This window comes from Cyprinus carpio, chromosome A18 (assembly GCF_018340385.1).
Source record: "Cyprinus carpio isolate SPL01 chromosome A18, ASM1834038v1, whole genome shotgun sequence".
Lineage (NCBI taxonomy): Eukaryota > Metazoa > Chordata > Actinopteri > Cypriniformes > Cyprinidae > Cyprinus > Cyprinus carpio.
The window spans coordinates 9,922,578-9,945,396 of record NC_056589.1 but is presented as its reverse complement, the minus strand read 5'-3'; the positions used below and the strand labels follow the sequence as shown (position 1 = coordinate 9,945,396).

General features: G+C 36.6%; 1 protein-coding gene across 2 annotated transcripts in view; it reads right to left on the bottom strand.

Annotated features, from left to right (window-relative positions):
- Positions 1–4,971: 4,971 nt before the first annotated feature.
- The window catches only part of LOC109051868 (spondin-1-like), a 224,995-nt gene continuing 207,147 nt past the window's right edge, over positions 4,972–22,819 (bottom strand). The window contains exons 12-16 of one of the 2 annotated variants that reach the window (XM_042774978.1): positions 16,445–16,615; positions 15,872–16,039; positions 14,728–14,892; positions 13,513–13,779; positions 4,972–5,584 (exon numbers count right to left, since the gene is read on the bottom strand). In XM_042774978.1, coding sequence (XP_042630912.1) covers positions 5,421–5,584; positions 13,513–13,779; positions 14,728–14,892; positions 15,872–16,039; positions 16,445–16,615 — 935 coding nt within the window. In that variant the 3' untranslated portion in view covers positions 4,972–5,420. Of the gene's footprint in view, positions 5,585–12,748; positions 12,909–13,512; positions 13,780–14,727; positions 14,893–15,871; positions 16,040–16,444; positions 16,616–22,819 lie in introns of those variants that run through there. The other variant, XM_042774979.1, reaches the window with a different exon arrangement.

Here is a 22,819-nt window from a genome sequence, read left to right as displayed (position 1 = left end):
AGCACTCCTGGTTTGTTATCTTTATTTTATAAGTGCACAAAGTTTGTTGTTTATTATGTCTGTATACAAAAAAAAGTAGACCCGTTACAGATTCGATTGATGTTTGCACTTTCTGTACGATCCCCCCCAGATCAAACTGAAAGTGTAATTTAAGTTCTTTTCGGGGTTATCAGGAGAAAATACCCCAAAACGCGTATACGCGTTATTCGACTCCAGAGGGTTAATATGAGTTTGTGCATTCCACAGAAAGATGGTTGTATGGATGGAGGAATAGACAGACTCTGACAATTTTTAACAGTTTTTTTTTTCTGATGTGTAAAATTATCATTATTATTATTTATTGATTTAATAATTGATAGGTTAATTGTTTGATTCATCAAAGGATTGATGTTTTAAAAAGATAACTGTCACACTAAGAAATTGAATGACTGAAGTATGAATCTTTAAAATCTAATTAGCATTACTCTGTTCTAATGATATTGTCAGTATAGGCACTGGAGGCAGAGGTAAGTGAATTCAACACCAAGTTTATTTTTCACAATACTAGTGCAAGGTGAATAGCAGGTGATATCAGGTGCGGATTCTGTGAAGATCACTCTGTGAGCGGTGGGGTTCAGGTGAGTACGTCCAGAGACGAAAGGTCAATGCCACACAATCCCGGGTAACTAATGCTCGTCCTAATCCTTCAGTTTAGGAGAAGATATGTCCAGCGAGCTTGCCCGGCACACTCGAGACACCGGAGATCGAAGGGGAATCAGGGAACTAAGGTTTATCAGGAATCCTGGAGACAGTAGCACAAGGACACAGAGGTTAGTTTTCAAAAGTACGTATACGTTACATCGTGGAGCTCTTCGGATGAGAGGCAGGCTGGGGACGGAACCATGAGGTCTGTTCCTGTTGGAGGCTTGACGGTGAACTGAACTTGAGGTGAGTGTTTTATAGTGCCTTGCTGAGATCGCTGATAGTGAACAGGTGAGGGTGATTAGTACTCAGGGGAACGTGAGCGTTGTGGATTGGCTGGGACCGGGCTTGCCTGGTCCCTGACAGATATAGTGCGATCATATTTGAGATGGTGGATTCATATGATTTATTTCTGCCTGTTAAGATTACCCTGTAATGGGGTTATCATAACATTCTGGTACAAATGAAATGTGTACTATAGTCCAAGTTTTCTAAAATCATACTTCAGATAGCTTTGTGGAAGGAACCTGAAAACCATTATTTCTTACAATATATTCCCCTTTGCCCTAGCTCTCAGTTATCATCAATGCTTGCACATATTCAAACCTGGGTAAATTTTTGTCACTGTTGTTGTAAAACTATTCCTTTTTCCACTTCTTTTTCTCCCTCTTTATGGGGGTTTACAATCAGTTTTAAAAGCCCTATCCATGATGGCCATCATACACAAATATAAATATAACAAGTAAATGTAACAAAATTAATAAATATTTCCAATGATAACTAAAACTACATTTGTTAAAACATTCTAAATGTTAAACTTAAAATTAATCCTCAGTTGTCTCTCCATGTACTTATATCTCGTGACTTCAGTTATTCCACACCCAAAATTCTAGTGACTAGCTAATTTTGAAGTGTGACGTCAACCAATTAACTCTGTCAGAATTGCTTTGCACACATTTTGCAGGTTTGAGGCCCATCCACACTAGATGGTGTCACACACATTACCTATATAAATTTCTCATGAATGCTGTTTCTCAGTGTGAAAAGAAGTGTGGGATTAGCAAACTGAAACTAGGCAATTGCAAAATCACACATAGTTTGCAGGCACGTCTGAGCGTGAACTTTTACAGGAACGGTTGTGAGATGTCCCTTTATATCAGATGGCCAAAGCTGGATCTGAGAGTTAATAAACCTTATCCACACAGTCAGTATGGATAAGGTTTATACAGAGCTCAAACAGAGAGTTTAAACTAAATACAGAGAGCATGCATAAGCAGAGAAACAGATTTGTACCTTCCCAAAATTTATCTGGGCCAAACAGTTAACTTTTTATATTTTGATACCTCCCTCTAGTGGCCAAACACAAGAGACACGGCTGCGTTCATAGACAACACAACTGAATTTAGGATTTTTTTTTCTTAATCTTGTTAATAATAATAATAATAATAATAATAATAATAATAATAATAATAATAATAGTAGTAGTAAAACATTAACTCCAATTTAAACTTATTAGCACTTTTCACAATGCAAATTGTTCAAAACAGAGTAGATTTTAATACGAAACACTACAGTAGAATTATTCACAACTGTAGCAAAATAACACCCTGAAATGTTTAAGGACATAAAGCTCATCTCTACAGATTAGCATGGTTACACAAATTTAGACAAACATAGATAAACTCACAAATGTTCGAATGATGTGTAATATCTATTCTATTGTGTACTAACATGTCTTAGTTGAGAAAATATATGTTTGATTCATGGAAGCTGAAATTTGTGCTACAGTAAAAACACATGGCAGTGTACATACATTTTCCGGCACAGAAAAAAAAATTAAACAAACTGTATTGACATATTAGGTGTTAGGATGTGAGAAGTGTTCATGATAAATACAAATGAGAGACATAAACATTCAAGGAATAAAAGAAATAAGGGAAAATTATTCTCTGCATAGTAAAAACAATGTGATTATATTTTACTGATAGAGCATGTGTGAATCTGCAAGATCAGAAAGTATATTCCAAAGCTTAGTTGTTAAACAAACTTTATGCCCTTTTGTAGAATTTGTTATTCTCTGTGTAGTAAAAAAAAGATATAAATAAAAAAAAATAATAATAATAATAATGTATTTGGTAACTGATGTATAAACATTGCATACACACAAAATGGGCATTGAAAAGTGTGTAGTCTTATGCTATTTTCCACACACACACATTAAGGTGTAAAATTGGTCTATTGTCCGTACACTTATTAGTGGGAGTGAATTGGCTACTCTGTGCTTTCAATGAAAGTGAGGATTTATCAGGCAGAATAATATTTTAATCATTTCTTTTGGCTAGTATAGTGAGAACATAAAAGCCAGTTGTTTAATTTTTGAAACAACATATACTTTTTAATATATGGGGATTTACACATGAAAATATATAACTGCCGTTTTATTTAGGAAGGGGGTATCTTGTAGTGGGATCATCAAATTTTTTAAACTCTTTCACAAAAAAAAGCATGTGTAGAAGAAATGAAATATAATAAAGATGTTTTGAAATTTAACCAGTCTGTCAATGTAATCACACACACACACACACACACACACACACACACACACACACAAAAGGTTTTATGGCCGAACCACTAGATAAAAAAAAATCTTGTATTTTACCTTTAATGTAACGGGAAAAAAAAATACAAATAATAAATATATATTTATTCAAAATCATATGTGGAGTTATATGATGATACCATTTGCACAACTAGTCAGAAAATGAATTAGGCACTTTGTTACATTTCCTTTTATTGTAAAGGTAAAATATTCAAAAAGTATGAATCATGTCAGAGAAGCAACAAGGAAAAAAGACAACTACAAAACATCTACGTAAGACTTTGGTAAGAATAATTTCTTATAAAAAGGGGATTATCAGAAGGGTTGATAAAACCAAAGCAAATCAAAATCCAACAAATTAACACATTTCAGTTAAATGACATCTACCTGTCTTACAGTGGGGAACAAAATCATAATAGATCAGTGGGTCCTAGATAGCATTCATTTTATACATGAGACATAGAAAATCCTGGAATGGCTGGTTATATGTGCTTTTAGTAGTTAGGAAAATTACACACCAAAGAAAAATCATCACAGGATACAACAGTTCCATTACTTATTTGAACTGGCTTATGGCCATTATCATTATTCAAGAATAGTATATTTTCTTAAAACATATTTTCCTACTACAGTAATCTTGTAAAAGTAAGTAAAGCTGGTTTGCAAACATGGCAATACTTCTGGGCAAAGAACATGTTAAAATCAAATATTACTAGCTCTATGGCTTGACATACAAAAGGGCAAATATATGGGCAAAGTATGCAAATATAAGTGACTACGTCTTGATTTTTTGCCCAATGACTGACTGTTCAACTGCAGATGTTACCTGTACATCATATAAGCTTCAATAAGTGAATCAATCTTGTATTTTGAGTTCTCTCAAAGTGCAAAAATGTTTCTGCTGGCAAATTTGGCTATGAAAACCAAATATCTGCTTTCAATAATTCATGTTAATATTTTTCTCGTCTACGAGTGTAAGACTACACTTTAAAACCTTAAAACGAATATATGCATTTGAAGAAGATATGTGCACCTTCACAGAGTATATTAGAATAAGACTTTCAGTGATTAACAGCTTCTGCTGATACTTTTGTAAATTCTACTCTGTACCACACACTAAACTATGATATTCTGCCAGAATGTACTGTGACTGAACCACATTAGCCACTTTGACTGCTTTGGTACTGCATTTTGATATTTAAACAATAAATAAATTATGGTGCTTACACTTATTAGTCTATTATCTTTATGTTTAGGTTTGGGGTAGGGTCATGGGATCTTAAATATATCTAGAAAAATTGAAGAAATTTAAAAATGACATAAAAGATTTGTAAATATGTTATGTTTCTATAGCTGTAAATACATAATAGTGTTTACATTTTATGTGTTGTCAATATGGCCATATTGTACGTTTCAGTGTCTATCTAAATGCACAAATTTAGGGTTTGAGTTAGTTTTTGTATATTTTTTTGTACTTCAAAATGTTACTTACTAATACCTACCTACAAGACCTTGATGAATATATACCAATGAAACAGAAATAACACTTGAAATGTGAACATGGGTACCTGCCATAGTAAGGGGGAAAAAAATCATTTCACATGATGTGACATATAAGACTGTGATAATATATATATATATATATATATATATATATATATATATATATATATATATATATTGCAAGTATGCTATTTTTCTGTATGTGTGTGTGTGTGTGTGTGTGTGTGTGTGTGATTGGATCACAGAGTATAAAAGGAGAAATTTGTTTTGCATTTCATGTCAGAATTAATCTTTAATATGACATGGTCCTGCTTGTGAAAAATCAATCTTCAAAATAATACCCCTCTTCAAAGATTCACAGAGAGCTGTTACTCTTAAAATACTTATGCATATTAAATCTGAATTTGTACAGTACATTGCAACTCTGAGCACCCTCCCTCTTGGTTTCCAATTCCTTTACAGGCTAGACAATGCCTGGGTCACAATACATTTTAGAAAATAAGAGTAAAAATAACAGACTACCTGTTGCAGCTTTCCAACCCGAAACAGAGAGCATTAAATATACTGCAAGACAGTGTGTCACAGTCTGTTCATAATCTAGATTGGGTCCCATCATACAAGCCCATTCAGTACAGCCCTAGCAGGGATGGACATTGCAGGCCCGTATCTCCTTTCGGTCTTTACAGCTAGTTACTTGTGCATTCTTATATCTCTTCTTGGCTGTCATTAACCGCTCCTGGATTCCCCCACCACACAGCTTGGTACAGTCAATCCATGCAGACCATGGCTTCATTTTACATCCTGTAAGAAGAAATTTAGACCAGATACAACAGTTGTTAGTGGCAGTAAGATCAATTAATCATCTGCCTTTTTAGAGACACTGTCTGTAGTGGTTTTGTTATAATGTTATGAATTAGTAAAGGGGAGCTTCTCTATCATCTGTAGTGGCATAATGCAAGCCGTTTTAAAGGGATACTCCAGCGTTTTTTCATATTAAACTATGTTATTCCCTTAACTAAGACGAGTTGATACATACCTCTTTCGTCTCAGTGCATGCACTAAATCGCTATGTCTTGCGGCGAAACTTTGTTAGCACTTGGCTTAGCCCAGTTCATTCAATAGGGGCCAAGCAGAGAAGCTACCAACACCTCCACGTTTTTCCCCTATTTAAATACAGTTACTCGAGTAGTGTAACTCGACCTAGGACAGTGACACAAAACAAAACGTTGCGCTTTTCTAAGCGTGTAAAATGGATAACTATATTGTATGGCGGAATACCATAGCAAGTGCTCTGGAGCACTTTGACTTGGCGCAGTAATATCTTCACGTGGGGAGTGGGGGCCGGTGAGAGGACTTTTCACGAGTGAAGATATTACTGCGCTAAGTCAAAGTGCTCCAGAGCACTTGCTATGGTATTCCGCCATACAATATAGTTATCCATTTTACACGCTTAGAAAAGCGCAACGTTTTGTTTTGTGTCCCCATCCTAGGTCGAGTTACACTACTCGAGTAACTGTATTTAAATAGGGAAAACATGGAGGTGTTTGGTAGCTTCTCTGCTTGGCCCCTATTGAATGAACTGGGCTAAGCTAAGTGCTAAGAAAGTTTCGCCGCAAGACAGAGCGATTTAGTGCACGCACTGAGACGAGAGAGGTATGTATCAACTCGTCTTAGTTAATGGAATAACATAGTTTAATATGAAAAAAACGGTGGAGTAACCCTTTAACATATAAACCTTTGGTTTGACTATCCATAAATATAATTTAAAGGGTTACTCCACCCCAAAATGAAAATTTTGTCTTTAATCAATTACCCCCATGTTGTTCCAAACCTGTAAATGCTTCAGAACCAAGTAAATTACACTGTCAAGTTCCAGAAAATTATGGAAGACATCGTCAGAATAGTCCATCTGCAGAGAGACACAGAGGAGACAAATTGTTGAATAAAGTCATTATTTGTGTTTTCTTCCCGTACAAAAAGTATCCTTGTCGCGTCATAAAATTCAGATTGAACCATTGATGGCAGATGGACTATTCTGACAATGTCTTTCATACTTTTCTGGACCTTGACAGTGCAATTTTCTTGGCAGTCCATGGGACAGTCACAAGCCTCCCAGTTTTCATCCAAAATATCTTAAATTGTGTTCTGAAGATGAACAAAGCTTTTACGGGATTGGAACGACATGGGGTAAGTGATTAATGACAAAATGTTCATTTTGGAGTGGAGTATCCCTTTAAGATGGGAACAATTGTATTTTGACGAGTCATAATTATAATTTGACTAGTCAGAATGACAATTAGAGATATCTGCAATTACAAACTAAATTAAAAAAAAAACATAAAACAAAATTTAATGTAATGAATCCTCCCCAACTAATGTTTAGTGTTAACTGCTAACAAAAAAATATAAGTCTGCTTTTTTTTGTCATGGAGAGAAAAGCTACTGGATGAAGTGCTTCAGGGATTATTAAACAATATCTGGATTCAGCCATATGTGGTAAAAATGCATGTATGTATAGAGCTGTGATTTTAATTGAATCATGTTGCAAAACTGACAAAATGTGGAGTAATGTTCAATAAATGATGCAAAAAAAATGCAAACTGCTTGTCTGAAATTATTTATTATATATTTAGACATAATGAAGAACAATGAAATTGTACAACAAAAAAAAAAAACCATGAAAAATAGAACAAATAAATGCATGAAGGACAAGAACGATACTTCATAATCAGATGCAGTCAAAAAAGGTGAAGGCTGATTTTAAAAAGATTACAATTTAATAAAAGTTTAATTGCCATTGATGACATTTATTAGTAGGTTACATTATGTTGTGTATGGATTCAGGTTTACTTGTCTCGTTATGGCAGCTTGTTTCTGCCTTGGAATAAAAAATAAAAGTAATTTGCAGCTTTTAATCTTACAATTCTGACTGTTTTTCTCAGAATTGCAAGATATAAACAATGCAAAGTATAAACTTTATAACTCACAATTTTTTGCATTGTGTTTAGCTATATCTTGCAATTCTCAAAAAAAAAAAAAAAAAAAAAAAAAAACTCAGAATTGTGAGATAAAAAGTCGCTATTTATTAATTATTTCTTTATTTAGTGGCGGAAACTAGCTTCCATAGGAAGTAGCCCACAAAGTGGGTGTATTGTATTGAATTATACCAAGAGATCCATGATGATGATATTCTGCTGTGTTCAGTGTTGAGTGCCAATGTATTCTTTTAACATTATATCAAATGTTCCAACAGCTGACATGAGGCCTATGCAAATCCTTAGCTACTGATTTTACATGTGTTCATTTGTAAATAAAGGCTAACACAATTTAATCCACAGCACACACGTCTCAACATTACGATATAGAATAGGACAAAAGCCTGAGTCCTCTCTTTATAGACTGCCACTTTTATGCTCCAGCTAAATTTTTATTTACATACTTTTGAATTACTTCTGTATAAAACAGTTTAAAATGACCCAAAGATGCAGAACCTTTATTATACAACTCTTAGAGAAAATAGCGAATGTCAACAGTTTACAAGGTAGGATAGGTTAATAAAATGTTTGAGGTGGGGCTTAACAAATGTGTATTTGCATGCACATTTAAGATATTATATATATATATATATATATATATATATATATATATACATAAAAGGAATTTTGACTAGTCACATTGTTAATTCCAGATATCTACATTGCAATTCTTCCTAGTCACAAAGCTAAATGCAGATATCTCCAAAGAAAGTTCTTCCTAGTCAAAAATCAGATTGAGATATCCATAATTAAATTGCAGATATCTTTAAATGAGATTTGAGTAGGAAAAATAACAGTTCAAGATATCTCTTATTAAGTTTTGCCTAGTCAAAAATCCAATTCAAGGTATCTAGAACTGTAATTTGACTAGTAATAAATTACTTTCAGATATCTACAAATGTATTTTGGATATCTTTAAGAAATCATAAATTAAAGATATTTGCAATATGATTATGACTAGTCAAACACCAGTTAGCGATATCTTGAATTATAATTTTAACTAGTGTAAATTCAGTTAAAGATACTGTATCTCTAATTTAACTATCACTAGTTCAATTGTAATTTGAGATATCTCTAATTAGGATTACGCCTAGTACAGAATCAATTATAGATATCTTTAATTACAATTTCTACTAGTCAAAACTCATTTGTAGATATCCGAAAATATTTTCCAATGGAAGTCAATGGAACAATATGACTAGTCATATTAGCATTGTAGATATCTCAAATGTGTATTATGACTAGTCAAAATAACAAAATAGATATATTTAAATTATACAATAGCCAAAAAAAATAACATAAAATATACAAAAAAAAATTATTTTGACTAGTCAAAACTAAATTATGATTAGTATAGCAAGGGGTATTTGATGCTAAAACGGCTTGCCATAAACAGAATTATAAACTATAACATCTGCAGTGGTGATGTCGTGATGCTGATTTGCCATTGGAAAGAGTGTTGGCATTTGTAGTTCTGTGATGATATGATGCATAATTACAAATTTAATGACATGTTGTAATGACGTGTAATTTAATGTTGTGTCTCTGATGGAGTTTTGGTGCCACTGTCGCCTCTGGCTTGCTTAGTTGGGGACACTTCATTTACAGCGATAACGTTGACTTGATTGCAAATGATTGCACAGATACTATTTAAACTGAACTGAGCTGATTGATGACATCACTGAATTCAATGATGAACTGCCTCTAACTGTCATTTTGCATTATTGACACACTGTTTTCCTAATTAATGTTGTTCAGTTGCTTTGACGCAATCTGTTTTGTATAAAGCACTATATAAATAAAGGTGACTTGACTTGACTTGAGTTGATGGAGTCAAGAAAAAAAAAGAGCTAGGTATGATGTGATGTGCTAAGCCCCACTATCCATAGTATCAATGTAATTGGACAAGAATACTAATGAAGAATGTCTGCATCTGTAGTATTGATGTTATAATTCTAATTTATTAACATACAGTGTCAGTGTCTTCGGTGGTAATGTTATGATGCTTATTTGACATAAGTGTATGAGTTATATCATGATACTGATTTTCTAAGGTCAGTATCTCTAGCGGTGATGTGATGATGCAGAATTGCTAATGGTGAATTTCATCAGCAATGTTATTCTGTCTTACTACCAAAAAATGCTGACATGTAATGGTGATGATTTAAGGGCAATTCCACCCAAAAGTGAAAATTTTCTCATCATTTACTAACCCTCATGCTGTCCCAGATGTATATGATTTTCCACTCAAATGTACAGTATACGATGTTAATAAAATGAAGGACATGGTGATTGATTATAGAAGGTCCCCACCTTGTACTTCGGTGATAAACAATTAGCCCTTATGCGGTCTTCGGTCATTTCTGACAGGAGAAGTTTACATTTTTCATTTTTTTTAAATCACAGCTTCATCAGAATGGTACAAAACTTGGTGACTTTTATGGCACTAGGAATGTGCACACAGAAAACAAATTGAGGCCATGATTCGAACAGGCTAAGTGCTCGTAAAAAAAATAGTCACACTCTTGGTCTTCGGTCAAAATGACCGACCACAGGAAATGAATGGGAAATGGACAAAAACACAACAATTTAGAGAATTTTTATGTGCACAATCTACAATTCAGCCAAGATGCAGAAAAAAAGTACTCAGCAATAAAGTGGTGAAACTCTAAAACATCAAGAGTGCAAAACAGACACACCCACTCATGCGCGTGTGCGCGCACACACACACACACACACATACATATACACACAAACACCTATAAACTGGTGTGACTGTAACACAGCAAATATGTAAAATAAAATCAACGATTCAACCACAATGCAGTTAAAAAGTGGACTGCAAAACATCACGAATGCAGAACAGACACATCCACACACACTCTCTCACTTACACACACTCACAGACCCACAAACACACACATGCATAATATATACACACTCAACTGGAATAACCATGTATCCAAAAAGAGTCAGAAGTCTAAAATAAGAGGTTGAAATCAGATCTGACCCAGAAGGATAAAACTCTGAAAAAGCAATTTTTTATAGAATTTTAATGTTTTGTGTAACAAAATGCTTTCCCTGTGTTAGGGTTTGACGGTAGTAGTAATAATACAAAAACTGACATTTCAGATCAACATTTTAAAACAAAAAAATATAAACCTTGACAAAAAGTAGTATTTGAGAATGTCTGAATATACACTGAAGTCGACAAATTAATATAAGTATAGCAATTATGTCTAAAAATAACTAGGGAATTCACAAGCCTCTCTATAGAGTGTTATACAGGCATTTAGTGGTTACACCATGAAATTACATGTTTTTCTTTGCTCTCACCAGGTGGCGCTAATTTGCATTCAAAAATTGGATTTGAAAGGCCTAGTCTCTATTTTAATCTGAAATAATACATTAGTTAAAAAATAATTTTGAGAAATTAGAGAAAAAAGGTACGGAGCCCCGCACATGACATGCAAGAAAAAAATAAATAAACTGTGTGCACGATTTACTAATTTGTTCCCTCAATTTACTAAAACGTGCACACAATTACAATTTCATTCCCTCGATTTGCTAAATCGTGCGCAAAATTTACTAATTCGTTCGCTCGATTTATAAATCTTGTGCACGATATAGCAAATCGAGGGAACGAATTAGTAAATTGTGCGCACAATTTATAAATCGAGGGAATGAAATAGTAAATCGTGGACACGATTTAGCCTACTATTTTTTCCTGCATGCCATGTGCAGGGCTCCGTAAAAAGGTACTATTTTCATTGGGATTTTTTTTTCATAATTATTGCTTAAATATTAATAAGGACCATAAAATTCTCTCAAAATACAAAAATAAAAAATATTATTGAATAAAAATATCTTACATTGATTTTACTGGGGGGAGACATTTCAGGTGTCCCGTCACTTTTGACCGTGAAGACCATGAGTGTGACTCCCAAATGAGGAGTGCACAAGGGTTTAAAAGGTTTAGGCAATTAAATAGATGATACTCATAAATACTTAGGGGTAGTTATAGACAATAAGTTGAGTTTCAAACCAAATTTTTTTGTTTGTTTGTTTTCTTTTTTGTCCATTTGCAAAAGAACTCAACAGAGACTTTTTTTTTTTTTTTTTTTTGGAGGAGGAAATTAAATACTTTAGAGTTTGTCCTACAATCTGTCCTTTGCTTTTGTACTGTGGCTTGGCATTGGTATGATATTTTAAGTTTGACAAATAAAAATGGTTACGTAGCCTTGTATAGATAGCAGTGAAGATTATTGGTGTAGATCAGATGGGTCCTTCAGAAAATTTTCATAATTATGTACTTAAGAGAATCCAGGTTATTTTTTGCACTGTTGACCACCCACTACAAACTGAGTTTCAGGGTGCTGCCATCAGGCCATCATTTTAGAGTGCCTGTAAGCAGGAAAAAAATAAATAATGTATTTAATTTGTGGCTGTGGCCTTTACGCTATGGAATTGTTCTGACCCAGAAAGAGAGTGTACATAAACAAAATCTATTAATGTATTAAGAATATACTATGGTATTTGTATTTGTTTTTGAATATTTTATTGTTTATATTGTATGGTTTAATGTTGTCACCTTTATTTATATAGCACCTTATACAATACAGATTGTGTCAAAGGAAAATAGTTTGTCAATAATGCAAGAGGATAATAACAAATCTTTCAGTTAACCTGTTAGGTCAGTTCATTGATGATTCAGTCATGTCATCATCCAGTTAAGCTCTCTTCCAATAGTGTTTGTGCAATCAGGCCAGCAATATTCCAGAAATTAAGCATCCTCAACTAAGCAAGCGAAAGGCGACAGTGGCAAGGAACCATAACTCCATCCATGACAGAAATTGAGAGAGAGAGAGAGAGAGAGAGAGAGAGAGAGAGAGAGAGAGGAGAGAGGAGAGAGAGAGAGAGAGAGAGAGAGAGAGAGAGAGAGAGAGAGAGAGAGAAAAAATTCCTTGGGAGTGGGTATGTAATAGTTTTTTGATAGGTACATGGATGTGGTTAGTGTTCTGGCATGTAGCTGCAATCTTAGTATCCCTAAACGTGACAGTAAAGCCGAGTCTAAGTCCATCTGTCTTCTTCTGTGGAACACAAACAGAGATTTTTAGAAAAAAGAAACACTATGTGTGAGTCCTTATAACATTAATTTGGACTCACATAGATTACAAATATTTTAAAATGTAATTGTTTCACAACAAGCTTACATCATGCTTCATAACATGTTGACATTCACAGAGTGCTTACAGCTGGAAGAGATTATTTGTTTAAAAAGTTAAAAATATTAGTCTTTTTTCTCATGCACACCTACAGTTTCGCTTAAGAAGACATTGACTTAACTGTGATCGTATATATGGACTCTCAGAGATAGATTTATATATATATATACTATCATATATATATATATATATATATATATATATATATTATATATATATTGTGAATGTATTGTGACAAGTTTGTACATAATGGGTACTTGTCCTTGTGTTGTATATACACCTTCTGTGAAAATTAATTTCCTCTCTGAGGACACATAAATTATCTATCTATTATTATTCTAAAAATCCCAGTTTGTGTCCCACAGAAGAAATAAGTAATGCACATATGGGATGTCTTGAGTAAGTTAATGATGAGAGAACTTTAATATTTTGGGTGGAGTATCCCTTTGCAGTGATGATGCATGTTCACCTGCGAGCTCGTCGGCACTCTCCTCCCTTCCCTGTTTGTTCCTCCTCTTCTTACGGTCTTCCTTGCGCCTCTTTCTCTCATCACTGTTTAATCCTCCTTGATTACACTTCTTGATCTTGCATGTTTTTCTCTGTGTGGTCTCAGGGCACAGATCCCCACCAAACTGAGGCTCCAGAGTGATCATGCGTGAGCGGATCAAATGACCCTTCCCACAGGATTTACTGCACTCTGACCACTCGGACCACTCTGACATCACACAATCCATCGCTAGGAGAGAAAGGCATAAAAAGAGACCATTTGCAAACAGAAATATGACATCATATCTCAGGGAAAATTTTATTATTTTAGAGAAGATGTTCATTATTTAGTTTATTTTTTTTCTATATTTTGTTTATTACGTGCTGCTGGTTCACAAAGCCGTCTATATTTCCTATATATTTCCTATAAAACATATTTCAGTCATGAACACTCTCTGAATAGTTTTATATGTTAATGTATTTGGTCTTGGTACACTAGAGCTACTACATACGTGGCTGTTGCAGAGCAAGTATGAACATTCTACTGCCAGTAAATAAACAGACAAATTGCTGAGAGCATGTAAATGTGCTGCAGCTTCATGAATAGGACCAGTTTGCTGTAAACACTGAACCAGATTATTTAAATGTTGAGCAAGCAATCTCATTGGTTGCAGGATCAGCAGAGGCCAATCAGCTTGTGCCATGTACTGTAGTAAACTATATGATAGCTGGCAAATTACATGCAAAGAACCTATCTGCCTGCGCCATCTAGATTTCATGACTCAACTAGAAATGTGTCCTTAATTAAAAATAACATGAACATTTAAATTCATTAAAGTCATAAAATTAAACCTTTGTCAATACAATTATGGAAATAGTGTCTATACAATACATAAAAAGGAAATCTGCCACAAGAGACATTAATTTGACAGAGTAAATTTATAGCTTGTTATCACAATTTATCACTTTTTTTTATTATTATTTTTTTTACGGAAGGAAGGAAGGAAGGAAGGAAGGAAGGAAGGCCAGACAGGTCAGACATCGACACTACTTCTCCTAGACCCACTTTAACAATTACAACTAACTATCTAACACACACATGGACACAGACACATTAGCATCTCTTATGTTTGAGACCTGTTAACTGTTATGTTTGTTTGTGTGTATGGGTAATAGAGAAAGAGTATGTGTAACTCACGACACTCTGGCAGCATGCATTTCTCCACCTGTTCCAGCTCCTCCTTGCATTCTCCCAACTCCACAGGTGATTTAAGCATACGCTGACGTATCCGTGTGCCTTTACCACACGTCACACTGCAATCACTCCAGTCTGACCACGGGGACAGTAAACATGGGATTGTATCTATACACATATAAAAAAAACAAAAAAAAAACATCATAAGCATCATAACACTTACAACTGCAAGCATGTGGATGTGTATTCTGTATAAATATGCTAATGCAGGCACGTATTTGAGAATACATTAATGTAGGCATTTTTTTTTCTGTGTGAATATGCTAATATTGGCATACATGTGAATTTGTGTGTGAACAGTGTAATGTGAGCATTTGTGTGTACGTTATATTAATTTTCACTAATACATTATTATATGCTATGCTGAGTCCTTAGCCATCTTCAAGAATCGGCTTAAAACACATCTCTTCCATCTTTATTTGACCCTTTTTCACTCACTATTCTAATTCTATTTAAAAAATAAATAAATTAAATAAAATCTAACTACCTTTCTAATCTTTTTGTATTCCATCTATTTTCTTTTCATTTATTATACAATTATAAAAAAAAGACCTCTAACACCACCATTCTCTATTCTTATTCTACCATTCTATATTTTATCTTTTTATTTATTATATTAAATTATTAAAAAGCCCTTGCTACGTATACTGTGTTTAGGCTAACTGAGACTTGTTATAGCACTTATATATCATTGCTCTTTTGTTGTTTTTGATTGCTTCCATTGTCCTCATTTGTAAGTCGCTTTGGATAAAAGCGTCTGCTAAATGACTAAATGTAAATGTAAATGTAATATTAATAGGTCACTATGGGTATGAATATGTTTGCGAGTGTATTTTTTTGAGATATGGATTTTAATATGTTAAAGTGGGGTAACGTGTTCACTAGCATTCTGTGTGAATATGTGCATATGCATGTATGTGAATATGTAATTCTAAACATGTTAATCTGGTTGTGTAATTATGCTAATTCAAGTCCACCTAAACATTCACAGACATGTACTGCGTGAGAATCTGTAAATGTGCTTGTGCATGTTCATGAATATGGTGCATATATTAATATGGCCATGTATGCAAGTGTTTGCACTTACGGCATTCTGGCATCATACACCTCTCCACTTCCACCACCTCAGCCCCACAAATGGAGCCATCAGACGGGGGCATTTTCACCATCCGCTCCCTTCTCTTCATGCCAAGCCCACAGGTGGCGCTGCATGCATCCCATTCACCCCATTCAGTAACCAAGCAACTGCTTGGAGCTACACAAGCAGAAACATATACATTACATGTGATTGGAGCAGAGAAACTTGTTAGGAGATCCTTTATAGTCATTAAAAATTTAGTCTATTATTAAAATATGCAGTAAAGGTTTGGCTGGTTAGTTTCAATTAGTTAGGCCCAAATATGCTGAAACTAGTAGCTGTGTTTTGTTTTGTTTTGTTTTGTTTAAGTAACAGAAAATGCATAAAAATAGCGATGCAACAATTAATGAATGCGGATGTTAGCTGAAAACTCAGTACAGTAAATAAGGTAGAGGAACTTTAGGTTTGGTGATTGGTAATTGACAAAAACTTGTGATTAACTTGTGAAAAATCAATAAAATTACAAATGCAAACATCTGTTAGATTTCAGTGAGTCTGAGTCTATAGGAAAATAATACTCACAGCAGTCATCATTGACAGTGCATGGCTCTGTCTCTTCAGTGGAATGGGTGCAAGCAAAGCCATCGTCAGGAAACTGTTTTACATAGCGCTCCCTAGAACGCACACCTGCACCACATGACATACTGCATGGTGACCATGTGATCCATTCTGACATCATGCAAGTGGAAGCATCTGTAAAAGTCAAGGTTAATTTTGTTATGCATGTACTTATTATTATTATTTTTTTTTAACATTCAACCATCAACCCTGTTAGGAAATACAGAAAATATTAGCTTACGTTGAAAGATGTTTTGAAATAGTGGTTCCCCTCCGAGGGAAAGGGGGCCGGTGTCTGAAGCAAATGTCTAAACATGTCTAAACAGTCATGACGGCTGGTGACAGCCTATGACATCACTACCGGTGCAACCACAGTATAAAAGGGCATGATAGAACATGTCATTCTCTTCTTTGTCTTCACTGCCTTTTGTTTATGTTAGCATCTAAGCATGACTAGGAGTGCATATTCTCTCATCAGAGACTTTGCTCTGATACCCGAGATTTCACATGACGTGTGTGTGTGGGAGAGAAATGAGCATGTTCAGCTCGAGAGGGAGTTGAATGTGCTCATTGCTCACATTGCGCTTATTTCTTTGTGGATAAGTGTGAATTGAACATGTTCAACTCACAAGGAGGTGGATTGTGCTCATGGTGATATATTTGCAGGACTACTGAAAGGGGAGGTGTGCTTCACCATTTACCCGAGACTCCAGACAGCATTTGCATGAGTGTGTTCCTCTCTTGTGGAAGTTGAATAAGCTCATAGTGACACATTCTTGGCAGATATTTCTGTTCTCACTTGATTTCTGAGGAATTTTAGCACTTGAACGGATTGTGTTTAGCTCCCGCGGGAGCTGAATACATGCTGTGCATTGCGGTCCTGGTGAGAATTCTCTAACACATGTGGTTTGAGTCCCGCTCTTGCCGAGGCAATTAGTCTGACCATTTGCAGAGTTTATAAGCAGAGCATTGAAGGGACCTGACATTATAACTGCACCCTGGGAACCCATTCTATGCACTTTAACTTTCATTTCAGGGTTGTATGGCTCTCTGTGAGCCTCCTCTGTCTATGAGTCGGGGGTTGTAGGCCCCATGCATTGGGAACTTGCCCCACCCTGGGGACCTCTTGGGTTTTTCAGCGTTCTACAAAGCCTCCTCAATTAGGGTCCCCCTGTTTCTCAAGAGTAGGCTTGCGAGCCTCCTTGATGCTTGGCCCTGAATTGAGCTGGTGTGGATGAGTACCATTCTCTCTGGGGTTAGGAGCTTTACTGTACTGCCCTCGTGCTCCTGAGGGTCACATGTAAGTACGTCACTGGCACAGAACCTGCTTCCCTTACCCTGGCATTTTACAGTTGTGCAGTAACAGTCCCTGTTACTGAAAGTCCCTGGATTTTAATACTGGGAAGTAGGGCTCCCCATGGGCCTCCACTGTTGAAAGTCAGGAAATGAGGGCCTTATCTGGTAACTCTCTCCCTTTGCTCTGGTGACCTCTACCTTGATTTCCTTAGCCCAAGTTGTAGGTCTACATAGCCTCCTTGATCCTCTCGTGTTTTTAGGTTGAGCTGATGCTCCTCATCAATGAGTAGGTGTAGTTGAGCATTCTGCTCCATGTGGACAGGAGCCTGACTGTACCTCCATCACACTCCTAAGGGCTGCTTGTGGGTACATCCCTGGTACAGAATCCTGGCTCCCTTGATAGCGGGTTGCTAGGCCTGTCTTACTGGGCCTCCCTGTCCATACCATCACTGGAGAACCTTGACACTGAGGTGTTCTTTAGGAGCCTCCTTGGTCATCAAGGTCCCAGAATAGCGCTGCAACCTCGGGTTTTTAGGCCCACCGGGTCTTCTTGAGGTGGTAGCTTCCAGGTTGAGCACAGCAGTACTCCTCTAACTCTCAAGTAATATTGCGTACCCTGCTCCCTGATGACCTAGCTGGGTGTTTTTGGCTTCGAGAAGACACCCTGGCCATGCTGCTCATTAGGTGAGCTAATTCATATCTCGCCGTGAGGGGCTCCTTGAGATCTAAGCTCCCTGTGACCATTCTGCACATGTACTGAGCTTGAGTTCTCCTCTTATTGAGTAACTCCACTCTTGGAATTCCACTCTGCAGTCATGATAGGTTGTCAGACCCACTATGGACCTCCCTGTTATACTGCTTTTATGGTTGAACCAGTAATCTATCCTCTCTTTGTGAGTGGCTTGAGTACACCGTTTTCCCTGAGGTATGAGTGTGATGGTACTTGCTTTTTTTTGAAGGCCTATTATTGAGTACTCACTCTGAGGAGCCCAATCCTGTGCATGAATGGCTTTGGGTCCCATCCTTGTTATTATGGTTGAGATGGCATTAGTCCCCTTGGTTATGAGGGTGGTACAGAAGCCTGCTGCTCCCACAAGCTTCTTCAGCAGGCTCCTTTCAAGACTAGCTGTACAAGATTCTCACTCTTCCTTTAAACTGAGGTATGATATTGAGAGTGTAACGGAGCCCTGTGTACAGTTGTATCAGGTTAAGAGGCCTTAGGATAGACTGCCCTATCTGGTTGAGATTGGTAGTGCTTCCCTCACTGGGAGGGTTGCCTATGAGCCTCCTGCTCAAAGGTTGAGCATGTGAGTTCTCTTGTCAATTTGAAAATCAACTATTCTGCTCTCAGGGCTCTGTATATAGCCCCTGCTTATGGTTGAGCTTGGCAGTGCTCCCCTCACTGCGGGAGGGTTATCTACTGTATGAGCCTGCTGCTGCCAGAACAAGCATTTGAGCTCTCTTCTTGATCTGAGAGCCAAGGACTCCACTCCCAGAGCTTCATGCGCAGTCAAGGCTGCCTGTTGGACCTTTGCAGTGCTCCCCTCGCTGTGGGAGGGTCACCTAAGAGCCTGCCGCTCCCATACACAACATGTAAATGTTCCTCTCGATCAGAGAACCAAGGACTCTGCTCCCTGGAACTCTGTGCACAGTCTATCCAGGTTGTTAGGCCATCTTTTACCTTTTGTTAGACTGCTCTTATGGTTGAGCTTAGCAGTGCTCCCCTCACTCTAGAGGATTGCCTGTGAAAACGCTGCTCCCAAGGTGAGCATCCGAGTTCCCCTCTCATTACTTACAGTCAAGTTCTCCACTACCTGGAGGTCTGTGAGGCAGCCATACCAGGTTGTTAGGCCATCTTTTGCCTCCCTGTTAGGCTGCTCTTATGGTTGAACTTAGCAGTGCTCCCCTCACTTTAGAGGGTCGCCTATGACCATGCAACTCCCAAGGTAATCGTCTGAGTTCCTCCTGTGTGACCTTCCTGATGACCGCCTGTGTGATTGCTTACCTTATCACAGGGTGACTTTGAGCATGTTGCTCCCCCGAAGCTCCCATCATATGACTGCCTTTATGTTTGAGTTGCCGGTACTCCCCTCAGTTGCAGGGCCTCCTATGAGTATGCACCTTTCTGAGCACATGAGTTCTCCTCTCACGCTGAGAATTGAATGCTCTGCTCCTTTAGGCCTGTGAAGCAGTCATATCAGATTTTTAGGCTGTCCTTTCGGCCCTCTTGATGGCCTGTGGGTAACAGTGCCACCTCCTGGCTTGATGGATGACCTTGAGCACATTACTCTCAGGAGTATATGAATCCTCCTCTTACTCAGAGTCGAGTACACTCTCTAGAGTTCCATGATGCAGTCATACCAGGTTGGTAGGACTCTTCAAAGCCTCTATAATAGCACTAAGTGCTTTCTAAAATCCATGTTATGGTAAGTGTGCATGCTAAGCATCCTGTGCACTTTCTAAAATCCATTTTAGTAAGGGTCATAGCGGCTTCGCACCCTTTCTCAGAGTTCGTCAGACCCCTGTTCTCACCTTGGGTCCCTCTCTAGATATGTATCCTTAGAGATACCATGACAATGGTTCACATTTTATGGTAAGTCTTCATCTCAGGTACAGTGGAGGTGTTTAGTGCATGGAGGTGTTCAGTGTTCTGTGACTCTGCCCCTGGCAGACAGGTAGATTGGTTATCTGTGAAGCCTCCCTGGGAGAATGAGGGGTTGATGTATGAAGTCCCCCTAGATGACAGGCCTCTGAAGAGAACGTCTCAGGTTACACATGTAACCATAGTTCCCTGAGAAGAAAACGAGACACTGCATATTCTTTTCTTGCCATGCCTCGGACAGAAGCTTCAGACGAAGAAGTGGATCAGCAGGCCAGGGGTCACAACCACATGCGGCTCTTTCATCCCCTGTAGCATTGGTAGAGAATACACAGTAGATGTGTTCCCTGACATTTAATAAAACCTTAAGACAATAAACGATTGCAACAATATACGTGTGTTTTTCAAGTGTTCTCCAGGTAATAAATAAAGTATATATATAAATTGTACTGTAATAAATTATATGTCAGTTAACACAGCACCAAATAAAAAAAAATTTATTACAGATATATAGATGCTATATATATATATATATAATATATGATGCAAGTGCTATATACATTTAATTTATTACAGTACAGAAGCTATAAAAATATATTTTCTGCCTTATTCTGTGATTTAAAAAAAGGAAGTAGTTTGTACCAATCATAATCATAAAATTATATATTATAGAATACAAATGATTGGTTATTGTCCAGCAGTGAATTTTATTACTTTGACAATTAAAATTAAGACATTAAAGTTTTTTTTTTTTTTTTTTTTTTTTTTTTTTTTTTTTTTGTCAATTAGACACATAATAATAAATTATTATTATTATTACTACATTTGCAATTTCTGCCCCCCTCACTTCTGAAATGATTGCTACACCCCTGCCCTGTAACATAACTAAATATAAAACTTTAGCTATATGCTGTGTTATATTCATTTTAGGGATTTAATAGGTTTTGTGGCTCCATGTGAATGTGAAAGGGGCCAAAATGGCTCTTTTGATGTTGAAGGTTGCAGACCCCTGTCATACAGTAGGCTGTTGCTGGTCAATGTTTAGACATTTGCTTCAGACACTGGTCACACTGGATACGTTTCCCATAGCGACCACTAGAGGACATAGTGGAACGAGACACTCAGGGGCCCTATTAGAACAATTTCAACATAATAGTGGGCAATTTTATTTATTTATTTATTTATTTAGAACATGGTAGCTTGTTTCTAGCTAGTTCAAGCTGGTTTAGGTAATTACAGACCCTGGCAAAGTTGGTAGAATGTCTTAGTCAAGAGCCCTAGAACAATCACAACATCATACCACTGAACAAGGTAGCTGGTTTATTGAGGTCCAGTCACTATGTTTTAAAATACAGATACCACACTGAATATATACCAACAGTTTAAGGGAATTTTCAATTTATTATTTTTTTTTCTTAAACCAATTTAGCTTTTCTAAACTATTTTAAATGTCCTAATATAGATTCATTAAGAACACCTACTCTACTCTAAAGCTTATTCAAAAAAATAATAAAAAAATAAAAACAAAAACAACCCTTTTTGCAGGCAATAATACACAATGCCACCATAAATAATTGCTAATGTTAATGCTACTAATATTTAAATGCTAGTTATAGTCAGATGGGCAAGATGAAACTTTTATGGTGCAAAGCCTGGACTTCCCTCTTCTCTCAAATTACTGGCATTTGTTCTGCTTGATAAAACATGGCTTCTTGAATCATTAATAAGACCATAAATATGATATTCTGGAGGCCACCTCTATATCATCTCCTTTGCATGATAATCAATTGATAATGGATGTTAACACCTCATCAAACACTAAGGAAAATCCACCCACCTGTCCACCCACTAGCGTGTGGTTTACATTAGATGGAATGTTTTATTTAAAGTATTAAATGGACATCTTAATTCATGTCTAACTTTATTTTTATTTTAAAAATTTCTAACACATTTTAAAAACAGCTCCTTATCAAACATTCACATTTTACTTCTTTGCTATGTTACTCATTACCATATACACTCACTGGCCACTTTATTAGGTATACCTTGCTAGTACCGGGTTGGACCCCCTTTTGCCTTCAGAACTGCCTTAATTTTTCATAGCATATATTCAACCAGGTGCTGGAAATATTCCTCAGAGATTTTGGTCCATACTGACATGACAGCATCACGCAGTTGCTGCAGATTTGTCGGCTGAACATCCATGATGCGAATTTCCCGTTCCACCACATCCCAAAGCTGCTCTATTGGATAGAGATCTGGTGACTGTGGAGGCCATTTGAGTAAAATGAACTCATTGTCATGTTCAAGAAACCAGTCTGAGATGATTTAAGCTTTGTGACATGGTGCATTATCCTGCTGGAAGTAGCCATCAGGAGATGGGTACACTGTAGTCATAAAGAGATGGACATGGTCAGCAACAATACTCAGGTAGGCTGTGTCAT